The 27,553-nt window shown below is 44.5% G+C and overlaps 3 protein-coding genes across 4 annotated transcripts in view; 2 read left to right on the top strand and 1 right to left on the bottom strand.

Moving 5' to 3' along the window:
• NDEL1 (nudE neurodevelopment protein 1 like 1) overlaps positions 1–5,454 on the top strand; it is a 51,964-nt gene extending 46,510 nt beyond the window's left edge. For both annotated transcript variants that reach the window (XM_073682488.1, XM_073682490.1), the window contains one exon: positions 2,666–5,454. In XM_073682488.1, coding sequence (XP_073538589.1) covers positions 2,666–2,747 — 82 coding nt within the window. In that variant the 3' untranslated portion in view covers positions 2,748–5,454. The remainder of the gene's footprint in view (positions 1–2,665) is intronic.
• Positions 5,455–9,904: 4,450 nt separating this feature from the next.
• Positions 9,905–27,553, top strand: part of LOC141272131 (nuclear factor 7, brain-like) — a 43,455-nt gene continuing 25,806 nt past the window's right edge. Inside the window, exon 1 of the mRNA XM_073682480.1 lies at positions 9,905–10,015. The gene's annotated coding sequence lies outside the window, so the exon portion shown is untranslated. The remainder of the gene's footprint in view (positions 10,016–27,553) is intronic.
• On the bottom strand, positions 16,273–17,751 carry LOC141271474 (E3 ubiquitin-protein ligase TRIM39-like). The gene has a single exon (XM_073681541.1). The coding sequence runs from the start codon at positions 17,749–17,751 to the stop codon at positions 16,273–16,275; it is 1,479 nt and encodes a 492-aa protein (XP_073537642.1).

Below are 27,553 nucleotides of genomic sequence, written 5' to 3'. Positions count from 1 at the left end.
AAGCCTTAAAGGCTCAGTCTGTGCGTGTGTGTTTGCATGCGTGTGCGTAATTAGAAAATGGACTTGTTTCACCGGCTGCGGCACGTCACGGGGCAAACAAAAAAGGAAAATTCATTCAAATCCTTTCAATCAATTGCAGTACTACTTTTAGCACTGACTGCAATTAGTGATTTCCATAGGTAACAATGCAACAGCACCCCTCTACTAATTCTATATATTGCTGACTGTGACATTTTTAATATATACTGCAATTTTTATTATCGCAATATCCAAGGGTGATGATCAAGGGTCTGGTCCAGATTAATTCTAGATTTCTGCACACCTCATTCTAACAGATAATAAGCTTCCCCAGTCCCCGTTTTGCATTCAGAACAGGACACACGTTCCCTTCACCTGTGTCATTTATATTGTGCACCTGTGTCCTACCTTTACCTCCACTAATAAGTATATACGTGCTCTGTTATGATGAAGGTGCAGGATGCCCGGTTGCAGCGCTCTGTTTGGTTATATTGGGTGCCATGTTTTGTGCAGGTTGCATCATCGTATGTTGAGGTTGGTAACATTTGGGGGGAAGCAAATCTGTTGTGTTTGTTTCCAGGATCGATTTGAATTTAACCCTAGATTTATCCTTTCACAGAATGGACCTGGTACCCCATTATGGCACCTCACACTGGATTACGGGAGGAAGCCAGTACAGCCACTAATTTAGCTTTAGATGTTTTAGGAGAGGAATGTAGTACCCCTGATCTATGATCTTGTCAATCTCTACATTATTTCCAACCTAATGTATGGAACCAGGTTCAACAGGAAGTTGGGACACTGAGGAGCTGTGGGTAAGGGTTAGTGGGTGGAGATGCAGCACCTGTGAGGATGGACACTGAGGATCTGTGGGTAAGGGTTAGTGGGTGGAGATGCAGCAGGGAGGAGGGATTCTGAGGAGCTGTGGGTAAGGGTTAGTGGGTGGAGATGATGCAACAGGGAGGAGGGACATTGAGGAGCTGTGGGTAAGGGTTAGTGAGTGGAGATGCCGCAGCAGGGAGGAGGGTCATTGAGGAGCTGTGCGTAAGGCTTAGTGGGTGGAGATGCCGCATCAGGGAGGAGGGACATTGAGGAGCTATGGGTAAGGGTTAGTGGGTGGAGATACAGCAGCAGGGAGGAGGGTCATTGAGGATCTGTGGGTAAGGGTTAGTGGGTGGAGATGCAGCAGGGAGGAGGGATGCTGAGGAGCTGTGGGTAAGGGTTAGTGGATGGAGATGATGCAGCAGGGAGGAGGGACATTGAGGAGCTGTGGGTAAGAGTTAGTGAGTGGAGATGCCGCATCAGGGAGGAGGGACATTGAGGAGCTATGGGTAAGAGTTAGTGGGTGGAGATGCAGCAGCAGGGAGGAGGGTCATTGCGGAGCTGTGCGTAAGGCTTAGTGGGTGGAGATGAGGCAGGGAGGAGGGACAATGAGCTGTGGGTAAGGATTAGTGGGTGGAGATACAGCAGGGAGGAGGGGCACTGAGAAGCTGTGAGTAAGGGTTAGTGGCTGGAGATGCAGCAGGGAGGAAGGGAACTGATGTGCAGTAGGTAATGATTGGTGGGCAGAGATTCAGCAGCAGAGAGGAGGGGTATCAAAAAGCTATTGGAAAGGGTTTGAGGGTGGAGATGCAGCAGCTGGAAGGTGGGACACTGAGGAGCTGTGGGTAAGGGTTAATGGGTGGAGATGCAGCAGAAAAGGAGGGGCACTGTGGAGCACAGTGAGAAATTGTCAGTCAGGCTAGGATGGCAAAAATTCTGCAGCATCAGAGAGGATTGACTCTATGGAGCTATCAGACAGGCTAGATAGGCAGAGGTTCAGCAGCAGGGAGGAGTGACACAGAGGAGAGCTGTCAATCAGTCTAGGTGGCAGAGATTCCGCAGCAAGGAAAAGGAACATTGAGAAATTGTCAGAGTAGGCTGGCGCAGAGATTTAGCAACGAGGAGGAGGGACACTGAGAAACAGTTGGTCAGGCTAGGATGACGAATATGCAGGAGCAGGGACACAAAAGCTTTTGCTCAGGCTAGGTCAGGAGATGTAGCAGCAGGGGTAGGAGGGACACAGCGGAGCCATTAGTCAGGTACAGTCGGTGGAGTTCCAGCAGCAGGGAAGAGGGACAGCGAGGAGCTGTCAGGCTATGTTGGTGGAGATCCAGCAGGAGGGACAGTGAGGAGTTGTCAGGCTATGTTGGTGGAGATCCAGCAGGAGGGACAGTGAAGAGTTGTCAGGCTATGTTGGTGGAGATCCAGCAGGAGGGACAGTGAAGAGTTGTCAGGCTATGTTGGTGGAGATCCAGCAGGAGGGACAGTGAGGAGTTGTCAGGCTATGTTTGTGGAGGTCCAGCAGAAGGGAGGAGGGACAGTGAGGAGCTGTCATGCTATGTTGGTGGAGCTCCAGCAGCAGGGACGAGGAACAGTGAGGAGCTGTCAGGCTATATTGGTGGAGATTCAGCAGCAGTTATAAAGGGTAAATTATGTCTCATTCAGTCCTTTCAATAGAGTAGATCCACAAAAATGAAATGTGTCCCCCCTTTTTTTTTTCAGGGACGGAGACAGAATTGATTTGCTTCCCCACGCAGAGCCTGGTTTGTTAGTTCCTCTGTCATTTCCTTTCAGTCTATTAATATTCCTTCATTTCTATCTGCAGGGCAATGAACGGTTATGACCCCCCGGGACTCCTAGGATCACGGCCCGCGTCTCCTCCCGGGATGCTCCCTCTCAGTGTATGAGCACAGGAACCCCCCGAGAACAGACTCTGGACCTTCACTCTTCACGGTTTCTGAAAAAAAGGACAAACTTCGCTTCACTTTAACCTGTTCACTGCCTTTTGGAGGGAGGAGATGCCGCTCCCACCGGGGGAACAGGAAAAGGGGTTCAACTATATTTACTTGAGCTGGAATTGAGGCTGAGCAATATACTCTCTCCGCTGCCGCCATTTTGGATGCTTTGTAACCCCTGGGGGACGGCTTCCGCGACTTCTTCCTTCCTCGTGTCCCGGTTTGCTGTACTGCTGTGAAATGGCTGTGTTATCATGCTGGAGGCTCGGCACAACCACTCATGGCTTAAAAATAACTATGTACTCTCCTCACACTTTGCCCTCCGAGGCTCTACGACGCGGCAGGTGGAAACGGCGGACCGTTGTTGGCGTCCCACACCTGCGAAGGATGCACCGGGCTGTGGGATCTCCGATCCCGAGCCTTCGATTCCCTCCTCACCCTCTTCTCTCCCACCTCAGATCTGTATTACAGGGTTGCAGCTCGGCTTGTGTCAATCAGAATGTCTACTTTTTTGTTTTTCTCGCCCCCCCTTCTCTCCACCTTTTTAAACAGTATTGACAGTGTAACGTTTATGGGGTCACCTACAGGGCTGTGGGGGGAAAAAAATACTGTGTACCTCCCCGTCCCCTTCCCTGTTCTGTGCCTCTATTCCTGTGGATGCCTAATAGCGCTACACCTGCCCTGACATGTACATAGATGTTACACTGCGTTGTTCCCATTTACTTCCCAAGCAAAAAGTGCAGGTCAGATCACCAGTACCGATATGTGCCATCACCTGGATGATGTACCATATTCTGCCATCACCCCTCTCCAAACTTCTTCAGCAGATGGAATATAGAATGACTTTGGATCATAAATTACATTGTGCTTTATACTCCAGTCGCATCCAGAGCAGCATTCAAAATTCTGCTTATTGTTTACATTGTGCTGCTGTGGGAGATATGTAGTCTTTACACCAGGTACTGTGCCATCATCTACGATGCCATGTCGTTGCATGCCAGTTCCAAGAGGCAGTCAGCCAGTCACAGCTCTGGGTGTGAATGGAGTATAAGACATGATTTAAAAAAAGCTCATCATTATATGTTCTTGTCTCTACCATGATGCTTATAGTGGAGATACTATTTAAAGCCCTTAATATGGCTGTTTCCACATTAACAGTGCTCCTCTCACTTCTGAATAGGGAGGTGATCAACTGATCACAGATCTGATTGCCTCCCAATGCAGAAGTGAGCAGAGACTGAAGTCCCCATTTCTCCCCAGATTTCAGTAGATTCATCCCTTACTTTGGTCCCATAGCATTGTGTGGATTTTTGATGTAGTTCTCACGGCCCCGTATTGCGCAGGGTGTTGATAATCTGATCTGATCGGTTGATGCTCTGATCAATTTTGGCCTTTCTCCTACATATATACGTAAACTACGTGGAGACGTCCATTATAGCTCCGTCTGTACCCACGTAGGGCGATTAAGAGACACTTCGTCATGGCCTCCGATGCATAGGATGCAGCTTAAAGGGAGTCTGTCAGCAAGTTTGACCTCTCCAAACTAGATAGGTGCTTGGTAGAGCACTTAAAACATAAATAGGTGCGTGGTAGAGCACTTAAAACATAGATAGGTGCGTGGTAGAGCACTTAAACATACCTAGGCTGATAGTTCTCCTTGTTTTATGACTGACTATTCCAAGTTCTAATCTGCTTCACAAGTGTCCAGGGGGGTACCTTATTGTGAAGTGCTCTGGACTCTCTATAGTCCCAGGGTTCTCTCCTCTGTTCTGAAGTCAGGGTTGCTCTGTCAATTAAAGGGGGCTGTTAAACGTTAAATGATCTGCCGAGACTCCATAAGACAGGACCACCCCCCCAGACACTTGTGAGGATTAAAAACTACCGCTGAAGTGTCGAAACCATTGATAGAATCCCTTTAAGACCAACTATGCATTTTACTGTTAACCAGGGACCAAAAACAAGAACCCCTTTTAAAGGGTTGTACCGGACTATGAAAACATGAGTAGAAACGCCTGACTGCTGGTTGTGTCTGGAGTTGCAGATCAACTGACGGACAGATGTGGCGCTGTTTTTGAAAGCAGACATATTTTTCCACTTTTATATGGTGGCCTGTAAGGGTCAAAAAGTTGCAAGTTTTTTGGTACAATGGGAAGTATAATGGTCATCCAGTGTCCCCCTTCATTTACAGACTCCATAGACGGTAGGTAAAGAGCACTTTTAGGCCCGGCCCCCTTCCCTCATGGGCATCGATCAGTTTGATACACGGGTACTTTTCTCATAAGACCACTGCTTTTCTCTCTCAGATCGCCCCCCCCTCCTTCCCGCACATTATTTTAAAGCACACTTAATTTTAGCCTAGCCCCTCCCTCGCTGCTCTCTCCCGACTCCTGCCCCGCCCCCGCTGTTCTTATCGTTGACGTTGTGACTGTTTACATTTTTCTTTGTTTGTTTTTATTGTATATAGATTTGTAAACATAATATTTTTTTGGCCTGAGATATTTGTACATAACTCGGGCGACGTAGTTCTATATTTATTGAAGATTCTATACGGCATGTTCCAAGGACGGCGGGCGAGGGTGCGTCACAGGCGCGGCAAGTAATATCCCAAAATCTGTTTGTGACTGTCGGAAACGGTGGCAATTTTAGAAGGGAATAAAAACAAGTGAACAAAAAGAAAAAAAAAAAAGTGTCTGGTTATTAACAGGAGGGGAGATGGGCTCTCAATGCCAAGATGGAGCCTGGAAAGTTTCTGCAGTTAATGGATACTGGTACAAGGCCGCAGACGCCCATCAGGGTGATATGTTCACAGTAATGACACCAAAGACAGGCATCACTGTACACTGTAAAGTGCCACAATACCACTGCCACAAGTGTAAAGGCCTAGGCACATGTCTACGTGGACCTTCTATGGGTTGTTTTGGTTTTCCACTTCTACCTCCATGGTGAATAATGAAAGCGCCAATAGATTCCAAGAGGAACGGTATCCGATAAGAAAGGGTATATTGCGACTCAACTCCCAGTAATGGATCCATTATGCTAAGATACGATGCACACACAGGACCCCGATCTACATCTGATAGGTATAATTATGTATGAATATGATGATGTACAGTGGCACTATATGGCAGCACAATAAATGCTTCCACATGTAATACAGTCCTGCTGGAACTCGCGCCTTCACCACCAATACCGCACTTCCTCTTCCTTACTTCATCTATGGTGGAAAGGCTGAAATAGACCAGATGATGTAGCGCTCCCAATGCGGAGAGCAATCTGAAAGGTGAAAAGTATAAAAACAAAAGCGCCTTTCAACAATACAACGCGTTTCGACTGCATTCTGCCTTCATCAGGTGCTCAAGGCAAGATGCAGCTGGAACGTGTTTTAGTTTTGATAAAGACACTTTTGTTTTAACATGGTGGTTTTCACATCAAGCGTGCTACATCACCCGGTCTATTTCACCATTCCACTATTGTTTTTAGCTGGATCTCTTTTGGGAGGAGATGACCAGGAGGACTCCACCCAGACAGACGAAGTGTCCTTTCTCACTCCTAAACGCAACCCTTTATTGCACAACCCCACCAGGTGAGAATTTAGATTTTTACCTTGGTTCATTTGAATCTTGAACTTTTTATCTATTACTACTCTCAGGGCTGTTCACCTTCCTTTTTCTCCAAGAGAATTCACTTCCATTTTTTCATCTATGAATAGTTTGATTTAGGCCACGGCCCCACTATCCGTATTCGGTCAGTATTTTTTCTCAGGAGTGGGAGCCAAAACCAGGAGTGGGTGATAAATGCAGAATTGGTGACTTGTTTCTATTATACCTTTTCTCTGATTGTTCCTCACCTGGTTTTGTCTTCTACTCCTGAGAAAAAATACTGACCGAATACTGATAGTGGGGCCGTGGCCTAAAAAGAAATATTGTAGGATTAAAAAAAAAAACACATCTCCCCAAAACAGTGCCACACATGTCCACAGGTTGTGTCTGGTACTGCAACTCTGCTCCATTCACTTCAATGAAAAGGATCTGCAAGACCAGACTCATGAAGCCCTGTTTTATTGTTGTTGTTTTTTTTGGAAAGAAGTAGCTATGTTTTTCTAATGTTAAAGGGATAGTCCGAGTTCCTAATGCGGAAGTGAGCAGTGGTATCACATGTACAGATATCTGCTGGGACACTGGAAAGCAGCAGGTATCTTACATCAGTGCTACTCTAATGGATGGGACAGAAGCGTGATACATAACACATTAAATCTGTAGACGTGATGTCCACAGCCATGTGTGGAAGGTAGGTAACCATCCGTTTCGGTAGCTTCCTAGCTCGGACCTCATTGCATCTTGAGATGCAGCATCGACTATACGTGCCACAGCGAGGTGCTCTGTAAGTATAATGTAAGGTTAAAGAGGTTGTCCACTACTTTAGCATTGATGACCTATCCTTAGGATAGGTGATCAATGTCTGATCGGTCAGGGTCTGACACCTGGCACCCCCGCTGATCAGCTGTCATCAGTGGCAGCAGCCACTGGCCGGAGAAACTCACTTGCGCAGCTGGCCGTCTTCTGATAGTGGCTGAGACTTGATACTACACATCCGCCTCCTATTCAAATCTATAGGGGGTGGATGTGTAGTACGGCGGCCATTATCAGAAGATGGAGCAGCTCCACAAGTGAGTTTTTCCAGCTGCCGCCACTGATGACAGCTGATCGGCGGGGGTGCCGGGTGTTGGACCCCAACCAATCAGACATTGATGACCTATCCTAAGCATAGGTCATCATTTCTAAAGTAGTGGAAAACCCCTTTAAAGGGAATCTGTCACCCCTGGGAGAAATCAGACCTCTTCTAGGGGCATACTGGTTATAGAAAACTAAATCTATACATATCTGTATGGCCCATAGTAGAGGTCTGATTGCAGAGACATGTATTTTTATCACCTGTTTTCCACAGGCTTGGCGTCCCCCGGACGCCAAGAAATCCCCGCCTGACTGTTTATTATTCCCCGAAATCCCCACCTATATGCTTAGTTACCATATACCCCCCCCTCTGCTGCACGTCACAGGGCCCTGTGACGTGCACTGTGCTCCCTGACTTCCGGGCATGGCGTAAAGCGCCGCTCACATAGAGCGCACTTTGCTTCATCCCGGCCCTGTCTCTCTGTGCACTGCACCGCAGGTTTCTATTGCGCAGGTGCCGCGAAGTGACAGTGACTTCCCGGTGCCTGCGCAATAGAAATCTGCAGCGCAGTGCACAGAGAGACAGGGCCGGGATGAAGCAAAGTGCGCTCTATGTGAGCGGCGCTTTACGCCATGCCCGGAAGTCAGGGAGCACAGTGCACGTCACAGGGCAGGGGAGGGGGGAAATATGTTAACTAAGCATATAGGTGGGGATTTCGGGGAATAATAAACAGACAGGCGGGGATTTCTTGGCGTCCGGGGGACGCCAAGCCTGTGGAAAACAGGTGATAAAAATACATTTCTCTGCAATCAGACCTCTACTATGGGCCATACAGGTATGTATAGATTTACTTTTCTATACCCTGTATGGCCATAGTAGAGGTCTGATATCCCCCAGGGGGTGACACATTCCCTTTAAGTAACTGTAGTCCATGTTGATCTGACAAGAAGTGCAAATTTTTTTATTTATTTATTTTTGCCTCCAGCTATTCTACACTGCCCAAGTAGGCCAGACCAACATGTCCATAAGAGGACATCGCCAAGGGCAGTCATGTCAATGGAGACTGGCAAGGGCCGTTTGGGATTCAAATGTTTCTTCTAAAATAAGCGGCTGTCTGTTGCCGCTCCCATAATAGGAATTCATTGCTGTTTGGACACCGAGGGGCAATATCGTGGAGGTAATTACACAGTTACATAGGTTGAAAAAGACTTGGGTCCATGAAGTTTAACCTTTCTCCAGCGCATACACATTCTCTGTCACTAAATTATCTATAACCCACAATGTTATGTGTACTGAGGAAATCATCCAGCCCTTTTAGTGTCGGCCATTACTACCTCCTGCGGTCAGGCATTCCACAGTCTGACTGTAAAGAACCCTTTCCTATTTAGCTGCCGGAATCGCCTTTCTTCCACAAGTAGTGAATGCCCCCCGGTCCCTTGGAAGGAGTAAGTCATGCGCCAGTCCTTTGTATTGACCATACATATATGATCGCTGAGATGTCTTTTTCCTAAGCTGAACAAGCCCAACTTTTCTGACCTCTATTTGACATCCCACCCACTAACTGAGGGAATGGTTTGGCCGCATGTGACACTGCAACAAAGGAACGTACCCTCAGCTTAACATGAGCGTAGTTGGCCATGATTGTGAAAAAACAATACGTTTTCATTCATTGACATCAAGCAAAGCTCTTGCATATTGTGAATGCAACATATAGATCTATTTTCACACATGATTAGGAAGGTGCTTGACAAACTACAACTAAAGGCATGGTAAGCGGCAAGGTTTTCATAAAATCCCTTTAATTAGAGAAGTAGCTCTTCACATGGTGCAGAACTACAACTCCCAGCATGCCCTGGGAGTTGCAGTTTTGCGCCACCTAGAGGGTAACTAGTTAGAGACTATTACACTATATTATGTCCACAAGACTCAGGCCCCCACATGTGAGGGCAATAAAACAACAAGTTTGTTTATTAGAAAGTCATTAACCGTGCTAAAAAGAAAAAGTGAAACAGTTGCCCATAGCAACCAATCACATTCCAGCTCTCATTTCTTTAGCCAGTGTCTAGGACATGAAAGCTGCAAGCTGATTGGTTGCTATGATCAATGTGCTGAGCATTCTAGCTGATGTTGCTCTGGCCAGTGCTTATTACATTTAAGCTGCAATCTGATTGGCTTACACACAGAACATGAAAGATGTGAGTTCATTGGTTGCTAGAGCAAATGCAAATAATAATGAAAGCAGCAACCTGATTAGTTGCTATTGCCAATTTATTGAACATGCCAGCAGATTGGTTGCCATTTCTGCACATACCATGAGAGATGTGAGCTGATTGGTTGTTATGGCCAATGCACAAACATGAAAGCTGTGAACTGATTGGTTGCTACCATCAATGTGCAAAGAAGCTGTGATCTGATTGGTTAATACTATGTACACCTGCACTCCACATTAGTGATGAGACGTGTAGGCTGTTTTAGCCACCTGACGCCTAGCACCTGGTGGTGATTCTCTGCAGCCTGTGTGGGCAGGTCGCGGCCTAGGGAGCAGCACGGTAAGAAGCCCAGGTTGCTGTCATAGAAATAATGTTCTGGCCGCCATGGTGTATGTTTATGACTGAAGCCTTCCCTGCTTCTTGTGTCGTCCGCCATTTCTTTTTTCTTCTGTGAGGAAATACCTGAGGTAATGAGTCTGCAGTACACAGACAGATATATATTGAAAATGTTTGAATACCTCTGCTTGCTGTCAGTGAATGGAAACTTTCTTTTTTATATATATTTATAATTCCAATATCTCTCACAGCTGAGGGTTTGTTACAGCTGTATCTATGTATAAAGTGATGCCGCACTGACCGTCCCCCGCTTCTCTGCTGCTCCGTTTACCATGTCTGCTTGTATTGTGCAGATCCTCGTTGTCACCGGACAATGGTCCAGTGTGTGTGGGACGTGGCTCTCGGCTATTCATGTCTGGCAGATGCCGGCGATGTGAGAATCCCGTGTTCTCAAGATCTCTGAAACCTCCCATTGTGATCATGAGAGGACTATTGTCTGCGGGTGGGGATACGGTGACCTCCGCGTCATTGTCATTACCGTCCTCACATCACATCACGTTACCCATGTCCTGTAATGTGCATCTACGAACCGTATTATACTAGTTATATTCTTGTACACAGGGGCAGTATTATAGTAGTTATATTCTTGTAAGTAGGAGCAGTATTATAGTAGTTATATTCTTGTACATAGGGAGCAGTCTTATAGTAGTTATATTCTTGTACATAGGGGCAGTATTATAGTAGTTATATTCTTGTACATAGGAGCAGTATTATAGTAGTTATATTCTTGTACATAGGAGCAGTATTATAGTAGTTATATTCTTGTAAGTAGGAGCAGTATTATAGTAGTTATATTCTTGTACATAGGGAGCAGTCTTATAGTAGTTATATTCTTGTATATAAAGGCAGTATTATAGTAGTTATATTCTTGTACATAGGGGCAGTATTATAGTAGTTATATTCTTGTATATAGGAGCAGTATTATAGTAGTTATATTATTATACATAGGGGCAGTATTCTAGTAGTTATATTCTTCTACATAGGGGGCAGTATTATAGTAGTTATATTCTTGTACATAGGAGCAGTATTATAGTAGTTATATTCTTGTACATAGGAGCAGTATTATAGTAGTTATATTCTTGTACATAGGGAGCAGTATTATAGTAGTTATATTCTTGTACGTAGGGAGCAGTATTATAGTAGTTATATTCTTGTACATAGGAGCAGTATTATAGTAGTTATATTCTTGTACATAGGGAGCAGTATTATAGTAGTTATATTCTTGTACATAGGAGCAGTCTTATAGTAGTTATATTCTTATTCATAGGGGCAGTATTATAGTAGTTATTCTTTTACATAGGGACAGTATTATAGTAGTTATATTCTTGTACATAGGGGCAGTATTATAGTAGTTATATTCTTGTACATAGGGGCAGTATTATAGTAGTTATATTCTTGTACATGGGGGGCAGTATTATAGTAGTTATATTCTTGTACATGGGGGGCAGTATTATAGTAGTTATATTCTTGTACATGGGGGGCAGTATTATAGCAGCTATATTCTTGTACATGGGGGGCAGTATTATAGCAGCTATATTCTTGTACATGGGGGGGCAGTATTATAGCAGCTATATTCTTGTACATGGGGGGGCAGTATTATAGCAGCTATATTCTTGTACATGGGGGGGCAGTATTATAGCAGCTATATTCTTGTACATGGGGGGGCAGTATTATAGCAGCTATATTCTTGTACATGGGGGGGCAGTATTATAGCAGCTATATTCTTGTACATGGGGGGGCAGTATTATAGCAGCTATATTCTTGTACATGGGGGGGCAGTATTATAGCAGCTATATTCTTGTACATGGGGGGGCAGTATTATAGCAGCTATATTCTTGTACATGGGGGGGCAGTATTATAGCAGCTATATTCTTGTACATGGGGGGGCAGTATTATAGCAGCTATATTCTTGTACATGGGGGGGCAGTATTATAGCAGCTATATTCTTGTACATGGGGGGGCAGTATTATAGCAGCTATATTCTTGTACATGGGGGGGCAGTATTATAGCAGCTATATTCTTGTACATGGGGGGGCAGTATTATAGCAGCTATATTCTTGTACATGGGGGGGCAGTATTATAGCAGCTATATTCTTGTACATGGGGGGGCAGTATTATAGCAGCTATATTCTTGTACATGGGGGGGCAGTATTATAGCAGCTATATTCTTGTACATGGGGGGGCAGTATTATAGCAGCTATATTCTTGTACATGGGGGGGCAGTATTATAGCAGCTATATTCTTGTACATGGGGGGGCAGTATTATAGCAGCTATATTCTTGTACATGGGGGGGCAGTATTATAGCAGCTATATTCTTGTACATGGGGGGGCAGTATTATAGCAGCTATATTCTTGTACATGGGGGGGCAGTATTATAGCAGCTATATTCTTGTACATGGGGGGGCAGTATTATAGCAGCTATATTCTTGTACATGGGGGGGCAGTATTATAGCAGCTATATTCTTGTACATGGGGGGGCAGTATTATAGCAGCTATATTCTTGTACATGGGGGGGGCAGTATTATAGCAGCTATATTCTTGTACATGGGGGGGGCAGTATTATAGCAGCTATATTCTTGTACATGGGGGGGGCAGTATTATAGCAGCTATATTCTTGTACATGGGGGGGGCAGTATTATAGCAGCTATATTCTTGTACATGGGGGGGCAGTATTATAGCAGCTATATTCTTGTACATGGGGGGGGGGGGGCAGTATTATAGCAGCTATATTCTTGTACATGGGGGGGGGGGGCAGTATTATAGCAGCTATATTCTTGTACATGGGGGGGGGGGGCAGTATTATAGCAGCTATATTCTTGTACATGGGGGGGGGGGGCAGTATTATAGCAGCTATATTCTTGTACATGGGGGGGGGGGCAGTATTATAGCAGCTATATTCTTGTACATGGGGGGGGGGGCAGTATTATAGCAGCTATATTCTTGTACATGGGGGGGGGGGCAGTATTATAGCAGCTATATTCTTGTACATGGGGGGGGGGGGCAGTATTATAGCAGCTATATTCTTGTACATGGGGGGGGGGGGCAGTATTATAGCAGCTATATTCTTGTACATGGGGGGGGGGGGCAGTATTATAGCAGCTATATTCTTGTACATGGGGGGGGGCAGTATTATAGCAGCTATATTCTTGTACATGGGGGGGGCAGTATTATAGCAGCTATATTCTTGTACATGGGGGGGGGGGGCAGTATTATAGCAGCTATATAACTCTAGTAAGTAGCCAATTGCAGAGTAAATTGTACATTTATGGTGTTTTACCTTTCATACCTGATCTGACAATACTAATGACAGGATCAGACTTGACCTGTGAGATAATGTATTCTGACTTATCTTGGATATCTGCTGAGTTCTAAGTAAATCTGCCAAAGGAAAATCTTAACCATTGATGGATCAGAATTTCAGAGGTAATGGCATTTCATTCAAGCAGCACAGCTGTAATTTCTGGATGTACCTCGCCATCTAGTGGTCATTTTCTAAACAGTATTTGGTTTACAGCAATTTTAAACCCTTAATGAGGGATCTGCCCTTTTTGTAATAATTAGTGTTGAGTGAGTATGTTCTGTTAACCCTTTCTCCGAGTATTTATAGCTGCTCGGTGATATGTTTGAATTGCTCCCGTGTGCATGATTTGCGACTGTTTGACAGCTTTATTACATGGGAGGAATGTCTATTTCTTACACATTCCTCACATGTATTAAAGCTGTCAAAGAAATAGACATTCCTCCCATGTAATAAAGCTGTCAAACAGTTGCAAATCATGCACACGGGAGAGATTTAACCATATCACCGAGCAGCTGTAACTACTCGGAGCTCGGCCAGAGCATACTCTGAACAGAACATACTCGCTCAACAATAGTAATAGTGTGTGTGTATATATATATATATATATATATATATATATTATATACTCTATCCTCTATCCTCTATCCTGCACCTATAGCTGGGATGTTCACACTTGTCCTTTAGGAACAGACAAGTGGAAGGCGTGTTCAAAATGCATCCGTTGCAAACCTAAGCTTAGAGGCACCGTTGATTATTATGGGGTCTGTCTGTGTTGCGTTTTGTCAATTTTCTAGAATGGATTAAACGAACAAAAAAAAGTTCTGCCTTTCCTACATCATTGGTCGTGATTTTCTAAAGTACCAAGTCATTACCATAGTCCACCACAAACTTCCTTTCTCTCCTCCTCAGGACTACTCGCCACCTCCATGTATATACACAAGATAACGCACACAATTTTTACGTTGTATTTATTTTGTCAGTAAAAGTGCTGCATTTCTTTAGCTCCCAACATTCAATAGAAATATAATCTGTGTTGTAAGTAATTACATAATAGGTGAGGGCTTTACAATACAGTTGTTGTTTTTTGTTTTTTTAATCATGTGCTGGTTCATTTCTCAATATGTTTGTAGGGGTCAGAGCTCAGATTTTATGATACAATGCAAACACTAGAAAGAGCTTACTGTTTAGTTTTTTTATTCCCTGAACTTGTGTATTACTTATTCATTATTGGTGAGGGTCTGACTGTAGGAGCCCCCACTAATCCTGAGAACTACAGGCTTGTTTCCTGTGTGAGTTACTGGATGTGGTGGTAACACATGCACACTACATCCCAAGGGGGAAGAGGACACAGGACCCTGTTCTCATTATCGGTGGGGGGGGGGGGTCAGGCCTTAACTGATTCATACATTTATTTCCTGTTATTGGTGTATTTGCAAAGCTATTCCCCCTACCATAGGATAGAGCAGGGATGTCAAACTCAAACACGGAGGGCCAAAAAAAAAAAAACTTGGATGAAGTTGTGGGCCAACCAGTATACAGGATAATGGGCCCCTCACAGTCCTCCTTACAGGATAATGGGCCCCTCACAGTCCTCCATACAGAATAATGGGCCCCACATAGTCCTCCATACAGGATAATGGGCCCCACACAGGGGTGGTGGCTCTGATGTCGAGGGCCAAATAGAACCACCCTGCGGCCAGATTTGACCCACGGGCCGGAGTTTGACGTATGTGGGATAGAGGATGACTTGCTGATCGCTGGGGGTTCAACTGTTGGGAACCTCAGTGATCCCCAAGAACCGAGTGCGTTGTTGAATGAAATGTAGGTGCGCATGCTCAACCTCCACTCTACTCATTCTCAACAGGACTATGTGAGAAAGCAGAGTAGAGCACTCTATTTCCAGCAGTCCCATAGATAATTGATGTAGAGGGGTATGGAGCGTGCTTCACACTACAGAGCTCCATTCTTAGGATTGCAGCAGTCTGACCCCCCAGCCATCAGCAATAGCTTTGGATTCTGCGAATGCTGCCAACTGTGAAGCAAAATCTATGCCCCCCCCCCCCCCCCCCTTCTAGTGGCAGCTGTAGGAAAACAGATTTTACTTAGAGGGTTCAATGAAGACTCCCTTTCAGGCACAGACCTTTTAACCATAATTCCCAATACCAAGATCTCAGTATTACCCTAATTTCTTAATGCAATAAGAAAACTGATAGAAGTGTCCAACATTAAAAAAATAATTTAGTATATTGAGTCTTGGACTTCGTTCAGGTGATATTTTACAGACTGCAATGCCTGGACTGACCACTGGTCTCATGAGTCTACAAGTTTGGGTCAGAAGACCTGTGGTCAGTCTAGGCATTATGGTCCATGTATGGACGGTGAACCTGGCCTAATAGTCACCCCTTGATTACATTTATTATGGACTATTTAAAGAGATTGTCCAATTTACACAACAAAAATTTCAACTAGCAGGAAATGTGATGAAAAAAGCTCTAACCCTGTAGCTTCTGCACCTTCACTAGTACAGGAGGCAATGGCATCCCATTCTTCAGTCACCTAGCCACTGATGCCTGTGATTGGTTGTAATGAACAAGATGTAATGAGCTGTGCATGAAAATGGAGTGGCCTGCCCTAGTGCCATGAGGATTAGAGCCGGTTACAACGTTTTTGAACAACCCTTTTTAAGAATGGCTGCAAACGAGTTTTGATTTGCACTGTGCAGTCTAGTTGCTATGGATGAACTTCTTAGCAACCAGTCCGTCTCAAATTACTCAGCTTGCTCAATACATTTTTGTAGAAACACATTTTATATGATAAACCTCTTGAAATATATATAATTATGTATCTTTGTTTTGTTCACATAAATCCAATCACAATAAATGAAACCAATTGTTATAATTAGCTTCTAATCCTTACCCAGCCTGTATACACCCCAAGTATAAGATGAAGGCCTTCATTAAAGGTGGTGGTGTAGGTATACAGGTGTCTTATCGGATCACACAACTCATAAAAACGTATTTGACCAGCCTCGTAATCCAGGTATATTCCCAACCTCTGAGAAGACGGCTTGTGGGGAACAGGGATGACCCTTCTGTAGTGTATGACAAAATATTGATTCAAGTACCTGCAAAGACCCCAAGACTTATCACTATGTCCAACGAGTGAATGGTAGCCTTTCCTGGCAATGCTGGGATATGTCATTCCCAGCCTCCAATTCCCGGTGGGACAGGTCTCCACTTCCAAGAAATGTCGACCAGAAGTGAAACTCCTAGCACTTAAAACCTGGTTATACTGAAACCTCTCTGGTATTTTTGGGCGGTTCTGCTTGGACTCTGATCCAGACGCACTTTTAAGGTCCCCAGTAATGTATATGTCGTCAGACGCTGTGTTAAGGTCCAGCACAATGTCTGGTGTCTGCTCGACATAGAAACCCATTTTCATACTGGTAACAATATCCGAAAGGGCTAAGTGTAGTGTTGCCGAAATCAGGCCTACATCCAGATCACTCCTGTCCTGATTAAGGACCACCTCAGCATCTCCAAGGTCATGTTTCACTGACTCCCATCTATGAAAGACCGGCAAAGGCTCAGTAATGGTACCCTCCTCCATGTCCTTTATATCTCTGGACAGATTAGATATTTTGACTTCCAGCTCATGGATGAGATGACAGACTGATGCTCTGACTTGTTCCTCCTGGTTGGAGATGTCCTTTAGGACTTTGTGTTCTAGGTCATCCAGCTGCCTTCTGGTGTCTCTGAACAATGCAACAACACTCTCTGATAGTCCAGATGCTTTTTCTTGGGCTTCGGTAAGATATTTCTGTAGGTCCTCGACTCTTTCCTCTGCTGCCTTTTTGTTTTCGGATAGTTTCTCGAGAACATTTCTTAGGTTTTCCTTCCTCTTGTCTGAGGCTTCCATCAATGGCTCCACTTGATGTCCTTCATGTTCCTCAGCACCAGAGCAGGTGACGCAGATGCAAGTCTCATCTTCAGAGCAGTGATGTGTGAGGGTATTTTTGGGAGAGGAACATGTGAAGTTGAGTTTAGTGAAGACGTCCTCCTCTGACTTACTGTGGTTATCATATAGAGAAGCGTCACAAGTCATACAGGATATATCTGCTTCTAGAGGAGAAAATGTGCAATCCGTACAGAAGATCTTATCGTCTTCACTCAAGGGCTGTGTCTTCGGGGACACCCGACGTTCTGGAAACTCCACTCTGCACTCCGGACAGATATGATCTCCAGATTCCTCCAGGGTGTCCTGCACAACGATACACTCCTGGCAGAACTTGTGTCCACATCTCAGCCTTATCGGTTCCTTGCAGATAGTGAGACAAGCGGAGCAGATCAGCTTATCTGCCAGATCAGCAGACGCCATTCTCGAAAATATTGAAGACGAGTTAAAAATGTCTCAGAAATCTAGTGGAGCGTGTTTTACCTTATTCCTATTCAGGGCGAGTCTGAAATGTCAGACCTCACCTTTTATGAATTATTATTAACTGGTTCTGCCCCTGGCTAGAGTAGACTATAATTTTAATTGAATACACATGCACAAGGAGAAAAACGTTCTCATTTCCGTGTATAAACTTCCTCTGCTGAATCTTTTTTTGGTTGGTTATTCTGATTGCAGCACAGGAGCAAGCCAAAAACTGAATGATCCTGCAGACAATAAAGGCTGTGGGCCCTTTTAATCTTCCATAATCATGATACATGTGCACAGAGTTACCCTTGCTTATCCTATAGATGCTTTTGTTTGATCACAATCACTGGTCAATGCCACACTCGGAATCCCAGCTGTGTGGAGAATGCCTTGCAGAGGGTATAGGGGTTACTCTGCCAGGGACAGTAGAGTTCAAAACAGTCCCGATTTGGGAATGGCCTGACTCTGCAGAAGGAACTTGTACATGGTCTGTCTCCCATATTATTTGGTAACTGAGGAGAACTCTGACCATTTCCAGGGGAGTATATAAAAATCATGGAGCCCAATAGCAAATGTCCTATTTGGGCTCCTCTCCCCTTTTAATCATGTCACCCTCCAAAAGAAAAAAAAGTTTGATGGAGTTGGTGGGCTCATGGCTGCCTATGCACAGTCCAACTTTAAGGCCATGTTCAGTATTTGAAAGCCAAAACCAGCAGTGGGTGAAAAATGCAGAACTGGAGCACGCATTTCTATTAACTTTTCCTCCTTTTCTACTCCTGATTTTAGCTTCCAAGTACTGCACATGTGAACGTGGCCTTAAAGACAGGGAGATGTACTTGTGTTGCGACACTTGCACAGTAATTTTGCCCTTATTGAGGTCCCTTAGTTTTCTCGTCCACAGCAATAGCCACATGTAGTATGATGCCCCCCCCCACAGTTCACACACAGTATGTTGTTGCCTCCTACAAGTACTGAATGATAAAATAAAACTACTCACCTAGCCTCATTCCCCCAAAGCACTGCTCCTCCCTGTGTGGTGTGTGGACTGAGGCTCCATACACATTCTGGTTGGCAAACTCATTTTCAACTCTCCTAAAACAGTCCTATACCAGTGTACAATAGTCATTTACTAAATGCATCAACATAACACTTTAGAAAATTACATAATTTGGTGATGGGAACATGGCAGGTCTCCAAACCCTATTGTCCCAATAATTTTCTAGAGGCTTTTTCTGATATTAAAATCATGTCTTCCTTTGTGTGAAATCAACTTAAATGCTGTAGCCATATGCAAATGAACTTGGACCACTCTTTCGAGGGTTTTTACTCACCGAGACTAGTGTGGGCTCATCTGCAGTCATGCCCTTCCTGGGGGTGATTGACATTCTGCATTGCCCACTTCTTCTCCTTGATGTCTTTGCTGGCCAAGTAGAAAAGGTCGGCAGTGCAGGGAATGTCGATCGCACAAAGGGGATGTGTGACTGCACACATATGTATAAGTAAAAATAAAGACATGATTTTAATTCCAGGAAGAACTCTCTAAAACAAAATGCCAGTTTAATAGCGTTGGGACTTGATAGGTGCTTTTACTGATATATGGCATATGAAGGAGCTGTCATAATTGTATTATTGATGTCCTATTCATATAGAACATGGAAGTGTGTATTTGTTTTTTTTTTATACTCTTATGTACCTCCCATATGAAACTGAGGTACTGTAGAGTAACATACACTGTGTGCACAATCATTCTATTTTTTTATTTTATTATCGCACAACTACGTTAGTCTGTCAATCCAAACGGATAATAAATCTGAATATTTAAGAAAGTAAAAGTGAGGTTTTGTCATTCTTAGGAAAATGTGTGCAGAATTATTTTACAACTAAATGAAAAATGTAAATTTTCCATCTCATCTGTTTGTTTTAATTTGTACAAAAATTTTCTGACATTTCAAAAAAACTCTGTGACCAATATTGTAATATTGCCACTGTTCTTTTCAAAGATATAAATGGCTGAAGAGAAAAAAAAGCGCAAAAAAATAGGGTCTTATCTGGTAATGATTGTTAAGGATGGTAATAAAACATGCTGACCTGTTTCCAGGTTGTGCAGCCGCTGCAGATCCACAGGTGATTTCACCAGAGAAATATAAAAAAAAAAAATGGAAGTTTGTGGTCTGGATCCGCGCTGCCAACTGTTGAAGTGACGTTAAATGCCAGCGATAATGTAAAAAAAAAAAACAACCACCTTATTTTACATTATCTCTGCCATTTGATGTCACTTCATCACTTGGCAGTGCAGATACAGACCACAAACTTCCATTTTTCTCACCGTTCTTTTCAGCAACAGCCATAGACTCCATTCATGGAGTCTCAGTTTTTTAATCAGCTTTCGATCAACTGTTTGGGCAACATCAACCACAGCCTCCAATACACTGATCAGAGAGGTGACTGTTTTTCTTCATCGTAAATCTTCAGTTTAAGAAAGGCCCACAAGTTCTCAGTAGGGTTTAGGTCGGGTGAGGAAGGGGCCATGCCATTATTCTGTCATCTTTAAAGGGAAACTGTCACCAGGTTTTTCCCATATAAAGTAGGGCCAGCACCTGTAAGCCCTATGTGACAGCATTCTAGAATGCTGTTTATAAGTCCCCAATGCGCTCTTCATAAAACAAAAAATAGCTTTTATTATACTCCCCTACGGGGCGGTCCAATCCGATGGGCATCGCTGTTCTTGATCGGGCACCTCCTCTCTTCTTGCTTCGCTTGCATGACCTATTCTACGTCATCCAGTGTCCTCGGTATCGCTCTCCTACGCAGGCACACTTCTCTCTGCCATGCCGAGGGCAGAGAAAAGTATTGTAGTGCACACTTGCCGGCACTCTTTGGCCATCTTCTCTGTGAAGCATCTAGCATTAGGCTCCCATAATGTTCACATTCCATCTCCTTGATATCCTGATGAAATCTTTCTCCTTGCTCTTCGCTAACAGCACCAAGGTTTTTTAGGAAAGTAGTCCAAATGGGAATGTAAAAAAATGTAAATTCAAATTCATCAGACAACCCAAGGCTTAGAAACTTTTCAGCATGTTCTCCACGATGGACTTAAACTTTGGATCTTTGTTACTGTAGTGCTAAGATGTTAATGGCCATCAGGAATCCATATTGGTAGCCTGTCTTTAAAGAACCCTTTTAACAGTTCAGCTTATCTTAGCCTTGTACTTTCTGTAATTTTCCCAACACCTGGACCACATAGCTCTTTTATCAATGTTTAGTGAGAACGATGCATGTTTATATTCGTTAGCAATATTTGGTGAGAATATGCTGTGTTTATAGAATGGTAAAACATCTGGTACCAGGAATCTTTGGCATGTTTCATCTCCGGTGATATATTTGTTCGGTGTTAATTGACATCTGAAGAGCTGGCCACTCAGAAGAAATATACTATATTGAACAAATAGAACCTGTCAGAATTTGTGTAACATTTTGGTTACACAAGCATTTGTTTTCAAACAAGATATAAGCTAGTGAAGTTTACAGCTAAAACAGAAGCCTGTTGACCTGTGAATTAAAAGGGAATGCCCTGATGTCTCAGTGTGGATTCATCCCAGGACTTTTCTCTGTCTTCGCTGTTTTGCTTCTCACGGCTGATGTCTCCCAGACAGATGATGTATGTTGCTACTGGTGAAGTTTTTCCTGTATAGTGTGCACTGTAAGTGCAAGGGCTGTAAGAGTCTAGGGTACTCTGTAGCCGGGCCGGCAGTGGCCCAGCTCCGTGGCCCTGGCCGAGCTGATGAAGGGAGTATTTACAGGGGATTTGTAGTCTTTATGTGACGCCACCTGTGGTGCCTGGTCCGGGATGACCAGCGCTGCTGTGTGGATACTGGGGGATAGATGGTATAGCAGCTGGGATGAAACACTTCCCACGTGTGAAGTGGGCCACAGGGATTGAGAAAGCTTATATGAAGGATCGCGGCAGGGTAAACAGGGTGCAGAGAGCAGAGCAGCAGCAGTGATGATGGTTGCGGTGGTAGCACAGCTGCGGGGAGGCGCAGAAGAAAAAGACAGACACGAGGAATGCAGTCCGGTTACCTTTACTGCAGAGAAAGCTGTGGAGTCCGGGGCACTGGTCACTTGGTCCAGGAGGGTCTGGTCAGCCTGGAAGCAATCTGAGTCCACCCCTTCAGGTGGGTTTGGAGGCCTGCCTGCTGCGCTTCTCCGTTGTGGGCCCCGCTGCCTGTGAGCTATCATGCTGTCCCTTTTCTTCACTCCTGCCCTAAGCTCCGTACTAACAGGCGGTGCGAACCTAAAACGGGTACTGCCGTCTTGGGTGCAGGAAACTTGCAGTCTCCTGTCCCTCAGATTCGGTTGCCGGGACGTGCAATGCCCACAACCCAGGACTCTGGCATCCTCTGCTCCGCTGCCTGGGGTGAGCTCTTCACTTGCTCTGCTCCCCAGAACTTTCTCCTTCTCCCTCTGCTGCTTTCTCCCCCTCTCCCTTCCCTCTCACACTCACTAACTCCTCCCCCCCCCCTTCCCCAGCCGGAAAAGGCGGCTCCCCAAAATAGGGTGTAGAGCTCCCCCCTTCAGGTCATGGATCAGAACCTGTGTGTGCAGGTGGGGTTTACCTGACGTGGGGAGCGCCTCCTGCTTCCAAGCGTAATATCCTCTCCGGTGAAGGAGGCAACACTACTGTGGCAACCGGCCCATGGGGCGCCACATAAGTTCTTTACCTTTTATGACTTATATTATGCAAAAGTGTACGCAATATCACACTATTTCCTATAATCATTTAATTATAATAAAACTAAATCGCCTTCTTTAAAGCCGTATCCGAGCCCTTTAAATACTTGGCAAAACAGTTACCTAGAAATTTCTTCATGAATTCTTTAAGTTGTGGATGCAAGAAAGTGCCAATGATTCCGCACTCCTCCGGATCGAAGAAGGGATGCAATACCTAGTGCTTGGTTAAGAGTCCATTTATTTATATAGCTTGTGACACAAGCTATATACTGATGAAGTGGATAGGACGTCCACGAAACATGTCTGATTTTAGCTTCTAAATAAATGGACTCTTAACCAAGCACTGGGTATTGCATCCCTTCTTTGACCTGGAGGAGCGTGGAATCATTGGCACTTTCTTGCATCCACAACTTATGGTACTCGGACCCTTGAGGTTTGGTGCCTTCCGCAGCACTCCATTATACCATCATATGATTTGTGCATTTCACAACTCACCAAGGTGAGCATTAGGGTTGAGCGAGTATGTTCTGTCCGAGTATGCTCGGGCCAAGCTCCGAGTATTTACAGCTGCTCGGTGATGAGATTAAATCGCTCCCGTGTGCATGATTTGCAACTGTTTGACAGCTTTATTACATGTGAGGAATGTGTAAGAAATAGACATTCCTCACATGTAATAAAGCTGTCAAACAGTTGTAAATCATGCACAGGGGAGCGATTTAACCTTATCACCGAGCAGCTGTAAATACTCGGAGCTCGGCCTGAGCATACTCGGTGAAAGGGTTAATAGAACATACTCGCTCAACACTAGTGAGCATCCTTTTTCCTTTATAACACTACTTGTCTGGGTAACAGCGCTATTGGCGCTCCCTCTCCATCTTAACTCATAACTTCTTTAAAAGAATCCCAAGTTTTTTTTCTCAACAGCTTTCATTTTTGTTTCGAATACGTCATCCTTCATGAGTTTCCGATTATCCGGACTCACAAAAACACCTTTGGACAGTCCCTGAAACTTGGTACACAGGTACTTAAGTCTCTCCTTCCTTCGGTAGAGCATTCACAAACTACTTCATCAGTCCATTCTTAATATGGAGTGCTGACAGGGGAACTTTAGTGGGATCAACTAAACTTTCCACAACTACATTCTTGAATCCAGGTTGCAAGGATGTTGACCAATGAGGAGTCCTATCCCGGCTGTCTTATTCACACAAAAAGCATGGGTACTTTTGTGTATCTTCCGTATTTAAAGGATTTAGCAGCTAATTAAGCCGGACCGGAGTACGGTGATTGTGGGGATTGTAGGCGCCGAGCAAGACCAGCTACACCCATCAGACCAAGCCAGGGCATATGGTGGCACAGGGGGGATTATAAAAGTTATTGTTTGGGACTTGTAACAGGTTGCTAGACTGCTGTAAAAGGCATTTATAGGTGGTGTCTTTTAGCTTTTATTGAGAGAACCTGGTGACCGTTTCCCTTTAAATGGAATCTGTCAGTAGGATCAACCCTCCAAAGCCGCCTATATGGCCATGCAGATCATAGGAAATTTAAATAAATTGATATCTGCAATCCAATGTCTTACTCTAGAGAATTACACATTTTTCTCAATATGTATGTGAGCTGTTAAGATCTATGGGCTGGACATAGATCTCCCCAATAATCTGCCTGTTATGATTGTGTAGCAACTCACTCGGGAAAATGGGTAACACACTAAAAACTGCAACCGACCCTGCCTTTTCCTGTACAATCTAGAGATTTTGCCCCGCAATCCATAGTGTTTCCTGCATGAGCAGAGAGAGCGCTATCCACAGACTAGACAATGGCAACTCGGACCTATGCTGCCTGAAAGGCCGTCGAGCGCTTCACGTGCCTCTTAAAGAACCAGAGGGCAGAGCTGAGTGCAAATTACCTACAAAAGGGAAAGTGTGCTGTAATAGAGATCCCAGAGTGAGTAAAACAAACCAGGAAATACAAAATAAAAGATTTAAAGCGCACCTGTCAGCAGGATTGTGCTCAGTAAACTACATACTGTCAGGTGGGCGACATTACACTGATTAGCATGATACCTTGGTTTATGAAATCTGTCCTGTGGTTGTTGTGTAATCTTTACTTTCCCTAGGACGTCCCTCATGACAGCACGACAGGAGGTTGTCCTTCTCATCCTCTAGGGACAGGAAACGCATGAGAGTTTTTTAAACCCCCGCTTCCACCACACATTCAGTGTTTTTCCTGTCCCTTGCAGGATAGACGCAGAGAGGTGCGCATCGGTGTGAAGATTGCTACCTGGAATCCCAGTGGGACCGGAGGGGATGCATCTCTTCCCACTGTCAAGAAGCTCCGGGCTGAAACTTCACTAAAGAGGTCCCTCAGCCCGTCAGTAGAGCGGGATGTTGCTCCTGATGCCGCCACCTCCCTCTCAGGAAGGCTCTCGGCGCCACGCTACATTCCCCTGCAGGCTTCCTCTATGAAGCGTGCAGCGTGCGCTCCATCAGAGGGCACGCTTTTGGTCGGGATGCCTAGTGATGACACGAATGTGTTCCAGCCTGGAACGCATTTCCGGTTTCGAGGGGAACCCCCGATCCAGTCGGCGCAGCGTGCGTTCCACTGTGGAACGCAAGAAAACCTTGATGGCGGCCTCCACTAACCACCTGGAACAAGGTAAGACCCTATAAAAGGGTACTTATCTCTCTGTATGATGTCTTTTTCTGACCATGGATTCCAATCCTGCACAATCTGAGGAGTCCCTGGACAGTGTAAGTTTACACCGGGGGTCCCTTCTAATACTCCCTAGTATTATATTGGGGTATTTACGGCAATTATTAAAGTTCTCCTGTCTCTTTAAAAAATTTTAGGAGAGGGGCACCTTGGGATCAAGTGCATCTACCCTTAAAAAGCCAAAGAGATGCCCTACATGTAATATCCGGCTACCGGAAGCGCATAAGAAACAACTTTGCGCAAAGTGTTTAGCAAAAGTCCTCAAGGAGGGGCAATCCACCCTTATGGCTGACAATGCGGTCTATGATCCACAAAGAAGTCTAAAATACAGTCTCCAGCTTTATGCTGCCTCAGGCTGTTCAGGAATCATCCCATCATAGAAGAGCCAGATGGGAAATGGAGGAATCATTGGAGGGGGAAGAATTTTCTTATGATTCCGATCAGGGTCTGGAAACAGAAATATCCCCGCAGACCCCTTCTGAGGACCCGAAGAGAGATCTCTTCTCTTCTGATAAAACGGACGAGTCATAAGAATAAGACCCTTAAATACTATGGGAGCTGAGGATACCCAGGTCCTACATACTATACAAGATGAGATATTTGGGGGACTAAGAACCCAAAGGAAGAGTGTGTTCCCGGTCAACGAACACCCAAAATCCATGATCCTGGAAGAATGGGAGGATGCGGAGAAACGTCTGACCATTCCGAGGGAGTTCAGGGCCCGGCTTCCTTTTAACCCGGAGGAGGTCAAAATTTGGGACGAAGTCCCTAAAATTGTCATTCCGATGGCCAGAGTGGCAAAAAAGACCTCAATTCCATTAGAGATGCCATGGATAGAAAAGCAGATGGGCTCCTAAGGAGAAGTTGGGAAGCCTTGGCCGCGGTCATGAAAACCAATATAGCCGCAACTTCGGTAGCCAGGTCCATGTCTCTCTGGATAGACTCATTGTAGATTGTAAGCTCTTACGAGCGGGGTCATCATTATTTTTGCTTTAATTATTGTATTATCTTTAGCTATGTTACTTATGACTGTTGTATATGAACCTCTGAATTGTAAAGCGCTGCGGAATATGTTGGCGTTTTATAAATAAAGATTATTTATTATTATTGACAAACGGTCATCGCTAATAAAATCTAATACATCTAGGGAGGTCATCCTCGATTCCCTTCCCATACTAAAATCAGCCACCCTGTTTATGGCGGACGCATCCGCAGAATCTGTAAGGTTCTCGGCTAGTAGCAGTGTCTTTTCCCCTTGTGCAATCCCCTTTACAGGAGCCGATGTTTTTGGGCCAGTCCTGGATAAAATTTTAGAGAGAGCCTCGGATGAAAAAAAAAAAAAGGTGTTTCCGGAAGAGAAACCCAGAAAATATCACTCCTTTTTGTAGGCCTCGAGTATCTCAGAACCAGGATTACAGAGGGAGGGGTAAATCTGGGAGGTGGAGTTATCCCAAAAGAGGTACAGCTATATGAAAAAGTTTGGGCACCCCTATTAATCTTAAGCTTAATGTTTTATAAAAATTGGTGTTTTTGCAACAGCTATTTCAGTTTGATATATGTAATAACTGTTGGACACAGTAATGTTTCTGCCTTGAAATTAGGTTTATTGTACTAACAGAAAATGTGCAATCTGCGTTCAAACAAAATTTGACAGGTGCATAAGTATGGGCACCCTTATTTTCTTGTTTTAAATACTCCTACCTACTTTTTACTGACTTACTAAAGCACTTTTTTTGTTTTTGTAACCTCATTGAGCTTTGAACTTCATAGCCAGGTGTATGCAATCATGAGAAAAGCAACTTAAAGTGGCCACTTGCAAGTTGTTCTCCTGTTTGAATCTCCTCTGAAGAGTGGCATCATGGGCTCCTCAAAACAACTGTCAAATGATCTGAAAACAAAGATTATTCAACATAGTTGTTCAGGGGAAGGATACAAAAAGCTGTCTCAGAGATTTAACCTGTCAGTTTCCACTGTGAGGAACATAGTAAGGAAATGGAAGAACACAGGGACAGTTCTTGTTAAGGCCAGAAGTGGCAGGCCAAGAAAAACATCAGAAAGGCAGAGAAGAAGAATGGTGAGATCAGTCAAGGACAATCCTCAGACCACCTCCAGAGAGCTGCAGCATCAACTTGCTGCAGATGGTGTCACTGTGCATCGGTCCACTATACAACGCACTTTGCACAAGGAGAAGCTGTATGGGAGAGTGATGCAAAAGAAGCCGTTTCTGCAAGCACGCCACAAACAGAGTCGGCTGAGGTATGCAAAAGCACATTTGGAGAAGCCAATTTCTTTTTGGAAGAAGGTCCTGTGGACTGATGAA

Source organism: Phyllobates terribilis, unplaced genomic scaffold (genome assembly GCF_046119375.1).
Source record: "Phyllobates terribilis strain yellow unplaced genomic scaffold, ASM4611937v1 Scaffold_5__5_contigs__length_657084704, whole genome shotgun sequence".
Lineage (NCBI taxonomy): Eukaryota > Metazoa > Chordata > Amphibia > Anura > Dendrobatidae > Phyllobates > Phyllobates terribilis.
The sequence above is the reverse complement of the archived record's forward strand: the minus strand, read 5'-3'. Positions and strand labels throughout refer to the sequence as shown.